Source organism: Propithecus coquereli, unplaced genomic scaffold (genome assembly GCF_000956105.1).
Source record: "Propithecus coquereli isolate 6110/MARCELLA unplaced genomic scaffold, Pcoq_1.0 Scaffold181, whole genome shotgun sequence".
Lineage (NCBI taxonomy): Eukaryota > Metazoa > Chordata > Mammalia > Primates > Indriidae > Propithecus > Propithecus coquereli.
The window spans coordinates 943,654-954,927 of NW_012142857.1; the positions used below are offsets into that span (position 1 = coordinate 943,654).

An 11,274-nucleotide genomic window follows, 5' to 3' on the forward strand; every position below is an offset into this window, starting at 1 on the left:
AGGTGGCAGGGATGTTGTGGGGAGAAGGCGGAAGGAGAACAACAGCTTGTGTGCTGGTGGAGTAGACAGACAGGTTAAGTTTCTTTGTTCCTTGCTTTTGAAAGCTTTTTAAATTTTATTTTTCGAAGGTGAGGGGCACATGTGGACACAAGGGGCTGGATTCTAATTGGGAGAGGCAGTGAATTTGGCAGGGACTCCCTGGGTGGGTGGAGCTGCAGTGGGAGTAGTTTGAACCACAAGACTTTGAATTCAGGAGGCGAATTCATTTCATTCAGAAAGAACAAATCTTGACATCCTCCAAGCGCCCAACTCTGCACTGGGTGCCTGCGCTGGGTGCCGAACGGAATGTCAGCATGATACAACCACAGTCGGTCTCAGCCTTTCTGACTTATTTTTCAACAGAGTTAGAAAAATAAGATTTATGTACTCAAAACAACTTGAAGACAATGCAAGACTGATGTTTAGTAGCAAACCGTACAGCTGGGTGTAATGTAAGTCAGGCCAGGGAGTGAGCACCCTGGTCCAGGGTTTACAGAATGTTGCCTTGAGGAAGCGAAGACTTGGGCATGACCTGGAAATATAGGAAGGCTTGGGCTCTGTTCGTTCATTAGTTTATTCATTCCTTCATGCAACAAACATTAGGAGACCACCAGCTTGTATGTCAGGCATTGCATGGATCAGAGGAAGGAGACGTAAGAACTCATTTCATTAAAAAAAAAAAAAATACAGAAAGACTCTGTGTGTCATGTTGCTGTGGAGACTGGTTTGACCTGAATAGAGAATGCAAGTTGGTGGCTAATAAGCTCTGATACTGGACTCTGAAGGTGAGACCAGCACGGAAAGTCTGGAACAGATGTGTTCCTAAAGATTGAGCCAATCTGAAACAGCATTGTTGTTTTATCTGTAGTATTTATTATGACATACTCACATTGCCCCAGTTCAGGTCCTCAAGCAACAAGAATCAAATTTCAGCCGAGCCTCTGTGGCCCCCTGCCTCTAATATCAGGTTGCCTTAATCCTACCCTCGCACACATGCCAGAATTATCTTCCAAAAGCGTAGTTTTGATAGTGTCCCTTCCCTACTGACCTTCCTTAAATGGCTTCCCATTACCTGTGAGATAAAATCCAAACTCATTAGCATGACATTCAACAATGTCCATGATCTGGCTGTAACCTTTTACTTCCAGCTGTAACACTCACCGGTTCCCATTCTATACCACTCTCCCTAGCCAAACGTCGACTTTCTTCTCCCCGACATAACCTGAACACTTCTACCCAGGACCTGTCCTCTCATGCTGTCCCCTCTGGCAGCCACATCTTGTTCCCATTCTACCTAGGAAAACTTCTCAAGATCAAAGCCATATCCTATGCTCTCCTTAAAGCCTTCCTGTGTAGTTTCTTAGCAATCTGACACCTTGCCCAAGTGGAAAACACTTTCTCTTCCTTTTGTTTCTATCCTTTATTACAATACATATAAAATTCTGCTTTGTCTTAGTTATTTCTCACATCTCTCTTTAAAAGTGTAACTTCTGTGAGGAGAGAAATTGTATTTTCATTATATCTTAGGGTCTTTTTTTTTGAAACAGAGTCTCACTCTGTTGCCCAGGCTAGAGTGTTGTGGCATCAGCCTAGCTCACAGCAACCTCAAACAACTGGGCTCAAGCAATCCTCCTGCCTCAGCCTCCTGAGTGGCTGGGACTGCATGTGTGCACCACCACTTCTGGCTAATTTTTTCTATTTTTTCGTAGAAACAGGGTCTTGCTCTTGCTCAGGCTGGTCTCAAACTCTGCTGACCTCAATTGATCCTCCCACCTCAGCCTCCCAGAGTGCTGAGATTACAGGCATGAGCCACCATGCCCAGCCTCGTATCTTAGGGTCTTGACTTGAGGACAACTGAAAAAAAATTATTGAATTAAATTGTCATTTTTTATGGATCTCTTATTACTTGAATTTTAAGTTTTGGAACTTTGTCTCCTATATCTAATTAGCTACTAATTTGTACTGTTAAATGCGAAGTGAATCATTTTTTAAATGGAAGATATTGTCTTAATATTAATAATACATTCACTTTATGCCCCCATCCATACATCTAAGGTTTAGGTTTTACCTTTTTTTCATCTCATCACAGAATCTGCAACATTTTCTGATTCTGGTTCTAGTATCCAAATGGATTTAGTTTAAGAACTTCTTATGTAGACTATGCCTCACCTTTTGTCCTGACCCCAAGGAGATTTTACAGGTAGGTATTAGAGAATTAAAAGGTAACACTGGAGATTCCTGCCGAAGGGAATAAACTTTCAACACCGTGGCCTTAAGATGACATGGCTTGCAATTTGTATAGATCTGGGGTACAGACCCAGAAAGACCTACTGGATTCTTGCTGCTTGACAAGCAGGGACATGTTCTAAGGTGTGTCGATATCCTCCACAGCTAGTGTGGTACCTCACACTGGCAAGAGAGGCCTCCATGAATGTTGACTTGAATGTCACCTTTTAAAAATGATGTACATTTTTGGGCTGGTAGGCAGATCAGTCTAGATGAGACAAAGAATGTCATAAGTAAAAGAAACATCAAGTGTCCTTTCGTCTAACTTCTTTCCCCCCTCCCAGAATGAGGACTTTGTGCCTTTTGTAGCATGGGTCACAGGCAGCTGCTCAGTTTATGCTCAACAGCTTCAGCAAAGATGCTCAGCCTCTCACGAGGGCAGCCTCTTCTCTTTCAGAATAGCTGTATTCATTGGCTCTTCCCCTAAGTGGAAGCAGTTGTAAATGTGTCTTTTTGCAGGGCTGAGCTGTTTGCAGTAGCAGAGTCTGCTCCTGGGCTTTCTGCGGAGTAGGGTCCACGTTGAAGGTTGGGCTGCCTTCTTGGCTGGCTTTCTCAGAGGGCGCCAGCTGAAAATGTGCTGATTCCAGAGGGAGGAGACACACACCCTGTCTTTAGGCTTCCCGTACTTGGCTGTTCTGAACGTGTGTTTGCAAGCATCCCTGGGCATTTTCTGGTGAGGCACATTTGCTGGCCAGTTCTTTAAATTGATGGTCTCAGAAGTTGGAACCTAAGATGTACAGTAATGTCTTCTGTTGGGAAACTTAGAGAGTGTTCAGTAGCTAAGAAGGCTGAGTGTGAGCTAACCTACAGCCTAAGGGTAGGAGGACATGATATCTTGAGGTTTTGTGCAGTCCCAGGGCTCTAGGTTTTCTCTTTAGAACGAGCATCTGGGCTTTGAAAATTATGACTATGAAACTGGGAATAATGGGATATGGGGTAAGTAGGAATGAAGCATAATTTAGCTGATCCTATGATGGTTCAGAGAGAGCCTGACTGATTTTTCTCTTCTCATCTTGGAGGAAAGCAGAGATGAAAGTCCTGGGGAGATTCCTCACACTTCCACAGGCCTATAAAGTGTTCCTTCTCTTTCTTTTCTGCTATTATATAGATAAAAATGCCACCTCATTTAAGAAACCAGAAAGGGAATTAAAACTGTCTAGAATGGCTAGTTTTAGTTAAATATCTTTTGTGTCGATGAAAACATTTGTTTAGTTAGTTTTGCGTTAATCACAGTGTTACAAGTGATTTCCTCTTGAATTCTTTTTGTTTTCCCTTTTCAAGCCTCGCACCTAAGTTTTGCATTTGTTTTAAGAAATAGAGAGAAATCTTTGCAGAATTGAAATCATGCATCAGGAAAAATGATAAAGAAAGAGTGGTTACGAGGTCAGCAAAATGTCCTTCCTCCAAGTGGGTGGGGAGCGTGGCCCAGGCAGCTTGGGGGTTGTGTTCAGCTTTGCAAACTGTTCTTCACAGGTTAGAGGGAAGTGGTTCAAGAAGCCAAGCACAGTTCCCACAGACCAGAGCCCCAACAGTGCAGACTTCCCTTTCGTCATGGTTGGTTTTGCCGGTGACTCAGCCAGCTGCGGCTTTGGTATAAGAAACCTCTAGCTTGTTACTAGGCTGGAAGACTTGCCCCTCTTATTTTTATTCTTGGGCCCACAGCCCGTAAAATTAAAAACAATCTGATATGAAAGTGTGGGTGAGTGTGTTGCCCCCTCTGCTCCAGGAAAATCCAGTTTGGGGATGTGCACATTCTGGTTGGATTTCCTTCCCTCAATTTTTTCCTGATGCCATAGATGAGTAGAAAGGGTCTTCGGGAACTTAGATTGAGTATCTTTTCGGGTCATTTTTCTTCCTACCATGGCTAATTATTGCTCTGCTTCTCAGTTGCAGATCTGATCTCTTCTGAACACCTCATCGTGTCTCCATCCCTGGGACTCTGAATCCAGCAACTGGACCGCTTTGTTCTTGGAATTTTGGGTGTCGTCCCTTCTTACCTTTCCCTTTTCCCTTTCCCTCACCCCCCTCCTGAGAACTCCTGAAGACTGTAGGATTGTCATGGAGTCCAGGGAAATCTTAAGCAGCTCCCGGCAAAGAGGGGGCGAGTCCGAATTCCTGCCGGGCTCCTCAGCCAAGCCCCAGGCTGCTTCTGGCTGTGCAGGGGAACCTTTGCTCTCTGCTCCAGGACCCGGGAAGGGGATCCCTGTGGGCGGAGAACGCATGGAGCCAGAGGAGGAGGATGAATTGGGCTCAGGGCGGGATGTGGATTCCAACTCCAATGCGGACAGTGAGAAATGGGTGGCAGGAGATGGCCTGGAAGAGCAGGAGTTTTCTATCAAGGAGGCCAACTTCACAGAGGGAAGTCTGAAGCTGAAGATTCAGACCACGAAGCGGGCTAAGAAACCCCCAAAGAATCTGGAGAACTATATATGCCCACCTGAGATCAAGATCACTATTAAGCAGTCCGGGGACCAGAAGGTGTCCCGTGCTGGGAAAAATAGCAAAACTACGAAGGAGGAAGAAAGAAGCCACTCCAAAAAGAAGGTAGGAAGCTCTGTATTGTAGGGTTTTTGTTTGTTTCTGTTTTTGCCATTTTGTAGCATTGATTTTCATATCACAGTTGATCCTTGAACAATGCACTCCTCAGTTGAAGATTTGCATGTAACTTTTGACTACTTAAAAACTCATAGCCTTACCCAGAAACCTTACCGATAACATAAATAGTTAACACACGTTTTGTATTTATGTGTATTATACACTATAGTCTTCAAATAAAGCAAGCTAGAAGAAAGAAAATATTCTTCAGAAAATTACAAGGAAGGGAAAATATATTTACTATTCAGCAAGTGGAAGCAAATCACCATAAAGGTCTTCATCCTCGTCGTCTTCATGTTGAGTAGGCCAAGGAGGAGGAGGAGGAAAAGGAAGGGTTGGCTTTGCTGTCTCAGGGGTGGCAGAGGAGGAAGAAAATACACATATACATGGGCCTGCACAGTTCCAACCAGTGTTGTTCAAGGGTCAACTGTATTTATTTACTTCTAAATTACCAATCTCTTTGATGAAATATTTAGGGCCTCTAGAAGAAATGCCTCTTGGTATAATGTCAAGTTTATTATTACATCTTTTATCCACTTGAAAAAAATAGCTACTAGAATTGTAATTCTGGAGATTTCCGTTTATTGTGTAGCAGCCCATTGGCTGGGTCAACTAAGCCATACACAGTTTTGAGTTTTTTTTTTTTTTCTTTAATATTTGTGTTTGTTCTCATAGTTAGGAGTAGGATGTGGAAAAATTTTGGTCAATCAGAACAGTCAAGAACTGTTAAAACCTCATTTTAGTTTCAATCATGACTACTATAAATCTTCCTCAGATGAATCACTCACCTGAGCAAGGAAGCCAAGTCTTTGTAGCTACTGAGGCTCTTGCAAGGCTGAGAGATCATCATTCTGAAAACCAGTGAAGAACATTAGAACTGGAACTAGAGAAAGAAAGAAAGAAAGAAAAAAAAAGCAGGCAATTGGTCTGAAACTTTGAAACACATCATGGACTTTTAAGATTGGTTATTGAATGAACTTGGTTGGTTGTCATTTTTCTCCTAAAAGTCAAACATGGATGTGCAAGGCAGCCAGAGAGGTGGTTGTTGGTGTCAGTTGGTTGGGAATGAATGGGTCTGTGTTTCACTGAATTTATTTTGTATCGTGGGGGTTACAGTGACCTCCATTGCTGGGCGGGGTGTGGCAGTCAGCTGTGATAGCAGAGGACTGCCTTAGTGTAGAAAGTTTTTGTTTCAAGAGTCTTTGGGGCTTAGGGATGGCTCTGAAAGAAGCCCTTTTGTTGACAGAGTTATAAGGTTCTAGGTTGTAGGTGTTAATCAGAGTCTTTGTCTTTCTCTCCCTGACATTTGATCATTTACTTGGGCTTTAGCCATGGTAGATTAGCTAAAAATGGCACAGATGAATGAACCTCTCTTCTTTATAGCCCAGAGATAATTCATAGCGTTTCTGTTACCAGTGGTTTTTTTGAGCTTTGGGGCTGTTATTTTCAACAAAACTACTAGGAATGGTATTATTTCTTCAGTATAGGGCTTGTGTCCTTCCTCATACCAGGTATTTTGTCTGTTTTGTTGCATTTCAAATCCAAAGAATGGGCTAGAAGAGACTTTCTAGGGTGACTGGCTCCTCATGGTTTGCCCAATAAACCTGTCCTGGTTTTAAAATTGAAAATCCTGCATCCAGGAACCTATTCTGTTTCTGGCAAACCAGGACAGTTGGTCACCTTACTTTAACATTTTGGAACACAAAATACCCTTTAGAAATTGGCTTGTTTTGACAGACCATAGGGGTTGTGCTTTCCCTTCCCCCCATCAAACTTTGTGGTGATTTTTGGGTTCTCTGTCATAAAATCAAAGATTGTCTTAACACACGTAGAAACTTTTGAGATTCATGCAAGAAAATGCAACAGTTCGAATCAGGCTCTACATAGAAAGTGAGGCTTTGCTTTGCAGCTGGGTCTCTTTAGCTTTGAAAATGAATATCTGCGTCCAGCCATTGATATGGCCAGTTATTTGTGTATTGTTGTGGTTTTGTGTGGGTGGACTGTCTTGAAACCTGTGGTCACTGTTTTCCCTCCATCCCCTTCACTACCAGAATTTAAGTAGCAGCCCACAGTTTGGGGTGTGCAAACCCAAATTCACTGCCCTAAAAAGAGAATACGTTGTCCTGATTAGGTACCACTTTTCCTAAAGCCACAGATTGTTCCCAAATATAGCTTCTGCCCATTGGAATGCACAAAATAATGCTTTTGAATTTTTACCCATGAGGAAGATTTCAAAGCTAAAATCAGCAACAGACCTCAGTTCTCATATCTGAAATTCTCAGGCCAGTCACATACTCATCCAAAAATCTGGTTGCCCTTTATGGACTTTGTTTGAAAGAGATTAAATTGCCTATTTGATCATGTGATTTGCCAAGTAAGCATTTCTATGCCTCAGCAATTGGAGGGGACAGAGAGGAAGGAGAAGGGCTGAAATTCAATGCACGGTGCTCTTTTATGATGACACTGTGATGGGAATACCCTACAAAGTTTTCTAATTGTTAGGTGCTTGTTTCATGTTGTTCTTCTCCATCCTCACTATATTTAGTTATGCCTGGCACTATTACATTCCAGAAATGAATGAATAAAGTTATCATCACGGAGACTCAATTACTTGATAGATGACAGGAACATTCTCAGATCTCTGTAGGATTAGGATGTTAACTTTATTCCCCTTCCAATTTCTGTTGTTTTGCAACCAGAAAGTAAACAAGAGCTGAAGCTGAGGTTGACAGGTGGAAACCTTGCCTGCTATCTGTATGGACAAATTCAATGGCATGAACTTGCAGAATTTACTAATTTGTACGAGTGGAAGTAGGTGATCAGTGATTTGGGATGAGGAAAGGACGAGGATGGCATTTTGTAAGCAACAGATGGGCATCAAGGCCCTGAAGTCAAGTCTTTTGAATCTTTTTTATGATGTGCACCACTCTGAAGAAGTGCAAAGAGAGTGGCCCTGGGGAACCAGGTCCCATACTAAGAGCTAGGAAGGAAGCCTTGGTGAGCTGGTCCTTGAGAGTCCTACTTGGGAATCATCTGAACGTAGGTGCTGACTTTGAGCAAGAGTTGGTGAACTATAGCCTGTGGACCAAATCCAGCCCCCTGCTTGTTTTTGTACAGCCCACAAGCAAAGAATGGTTTTTACATTTTTAAAAAATTGGAAGAAAATCAAAAGATAAACAATATTTCATAACAGGTGAAATTCAAATTTCAGAGCCCATAAATAAAGTTTTATTGGAACAGAACCAAGTCCATTTGCTTACATTTGTCTACGACTGCTCTTGTATCATAATAGCAAAGTTGAGCAGTTGTGATAGAGATCCTATGGCCCTTACAGCTTAAACTATCTAGCCCTTACTAAAAATGTTAATTGACTCTGGCTTAGGGAAAGGACATAGAGTTTCAAGATAACAAGGGTTTTGTTTTATTTTTGGTTTTTTTGTTTTTAATAATTCAACCTCCCAGTTTGGAGGCTGGGAGAAATTAGATGATACATTATGTGCTTTTATTTTTTTCTTTAAGTGAACCAATTAATTTTGTTCAAGTCGTTGCTTGACAGCCTCAGGCAAAGACAGCTGATATTGGATCCCAAATGATTTTTTTTCCATTGGTTTTTGTGAAAAGAAAGCTCTGCATGATAAGAGTAGCATGCCTCACATATCATGGGCTAATTCTCTGTTAGGTTAACTCTAGTTATACATGGCCTACTGCTTTGGGGTGAAGGGGTGTATATCTAGCATCCTCAAGGGCTTTATTCCAAATTTCAAACCTCGGATGAACTCTCCAAACTGGAGAGGCATTATAGATGGTCAGGGAACATGGCCACTTCAGTGATAGGATGTAAGGAGGGCCCGTGAATATACCACCTCACTGGCTCAAGGATGCATGGACTTCTCTAACCAGGAGATAAGTCTCCTCCCTTACATATGAAACTGAGATGGGAATTGAGATGCTATTTGGGGACAGGTCAATGGTGAATGGATTTACATGAAAAACAGCATTTGGTAGGAAGGAGAGGTTGAGGACAGAGTTCAGAACCTACTCCCAGGGCCTCAGAACTCTCTTTTGGATAGATTGAGCTTTGCAGGTAGACGCCACACAGGCAACCTGTTCTTTATCACGGGACCAACACCGTTGCATCTTAAACTTACCCAGGTAAGTGACATCATAACTTATGTTTCCTCTAGGTCCCTTCTAGGTCACTCTGTAAAATCAATAGAAAGCATGAAGATAAGTCTCTAGAAACAAGTTCAGATACAAAACATGAGCATAAGAAGTTCCAGCAGTGACAGGGTTTTGAAGAGGCTCCTATATGGGCAGAACTTAGCAGCTCTTCTCTTTCCTGAGGACCTTGGGAGTCAGGGACACCCATCTAGTTCAACAGCAAGGGGAGGACATGGGAGCTCTAGACGGACTCCATACAGTGGCTCAGGGAAGGAGATACGGTGTAGTCTGACACCAAGTGGCTTTGTGAATTTGGATCTGGAGAATAACCTTGCTGAAGCCCCAGTTTTCTGATCTGCCAAATAGAGTTGATGATATCTCCATAATATAACTCAATAGAAGACTTTAGAAAAAAAATGGATAATTTACAGAGCACCCATCATCATAATAGTTCTGATTTACTGAGCTATATGGCAGGCCCTTTGCTAGCCATTTTACATGTACTCACCTTCTATATTAATTCTTATAACAATCCTGCCAGGCAGGTATTATTTATTTATAGGTAATTGAGGCTCAGATTGCTTCAAAGGAACAGGAGGTGGAAGGGGCAAGTTTCTCCTCAAGGCCAATTCTATGAGACTCCAAGCTAATGTTATATTCCAGTCCCTAAGTCATCACACTCCATAAAAGTAGAGAGCTGCAGGAAGGTAAGGATCACTGGAGCATTTCTTCCACACTTTCCCATATTAGCCAAGGTGACAGGATCATAATCTGGCACATTTTCCTTTATTCCAAATGTTCCAGGGTTTTCAGGGAGCTTTCAAATCCTCATGAGTTAAAACCCTATTTTTTTGTACTTAGGAATTTTATTTGCTTTTGACAAAAATGCAACATTTATTTCATTTCTTTGGACTTAATTTACCCTCCTCCCCAGCACCATTGGGAGATCTTATTTCCCCCAGGAGCAAGGACTTCAACTGTATATCCATCAGGTGGCTGTCATGGTTCTGGGAACATGCTCAGGGTTCGTTGTTGGCAACCCCACTTAGACCATCATCATGGGTATATGGAAAGACTCTTGTATTCTGTTCTGAACACTCGCAGCCCACTCCTGGAAGCCTATTAAGTCATGCATTTATTTCCTCCTTCCTCAATAGCACCTTCTTTGTGCCAAACACACAAAGTATGGAGAGGAAAAAGGTTTTTTAGGTGTTGATGGAAAGCGAGGTTGGCATCAGATTGAAGAGAGTAATGAATATCAAATAAAGAAATGGGTTTGGATTTAATTCTGTAAGTAACAGAAGCGCTCAGCAGGCTTTGAATTGGGGAGAGGGAACGCATAGGGGCCTGGCGAAGTTGGCGAACGGGATGCCATGCAGAGGAGTTTACAATGGGAGAGATGAAAGGGGAGCCTTTTGGTAACACAGTCGTCAGTGAGGAGAGGCTGCTCCAGGGTTCTCCATTTTTCCCGGAGAGTGCTGAGGGGCACATTTCTCTCTTGACCTTTAATGGTTGTAGCAATTGGGTGCACCAGGTAGGTAAGGAGGGGGCTATGGGAGGAGGTGTTGGGCAAGGCTCAGAATGCCTGACTCCTGGCCGCTGCACCCAGAGTTATCTCCTCCTCCACCCTGGTGGGTGGCCCTGAGTGTCCATCAGAGGGTCTTCCACCCTCCTCATGGTTCAAGTGTCCCTCCCTTGCCATCCTCCCCAGCCAGCACTTTCTCTGGTCACTCCCAAGTCTATTGCTTGATAAAAGGCTTGGTCTTGCTTCTTCTTGGGGTGGGAATGTGGTTTCTCGGACTCCTGGAGTATGAGCTTCTTCTTCTACAACCCTCATTCTGACTTGGAGAACAACAGGTCTTGCCAGCATTTCTTTACAAGAGGTTGAATTTTCCTTGTGGTTTAGTTTTATTTTTTATCTCCTGAGATTTTTTTTAAAAACATTTCTTTTTAGGTACCGCATTCCTACTTGCTCATCAGAGTGCCTGGAAATTGCGTTTCTTGATAGGTTTCTCTCTGATTTTGTTATAGCTAAAGCAGTGTGTAGGGTGGGCAATGGCCTTTTCCACAGGGTAGCAGGGAGCACTGGACATGCGGGGCTGAAAGTGTGAGAGGAAGAACCTTGGACTTGGGGTTGGGAGCCCTGGGCACCAGCTCTGCCTCCTTACTAATAACAACATTCAGAAAGCACAC

The 11,274-nt window shown here is 42.9% G+C and overlaps 1 protein-coding gene across 2 annotated transcripts in view; it reads left to right on the forward strand.

Annotated features, from left to right (window-relative positions):
- The window catches only part of SETBP1 (SET binding protein 1), a 363,575-nt gene that overhangs the window by 16,392 nt on the left and 335,909 nt on the right, over positions 1-11,274 (forward strand). For both annotated transcript variants that reach the window (XM_012642646.1, XM_012642645.1), the window contains exon 2: positions 4,213-4,869. In XM_012642646.1, the coding sequence (XP_012498100.1) occupies positions 4,384-4,869 (486 nt within the window). In that variant the 5' untranslated portion in view covers positions 4,213-4,383. The remainder of the gene's footprint in view (positions 1-4,212; positions 4,870-11,274) is intronic.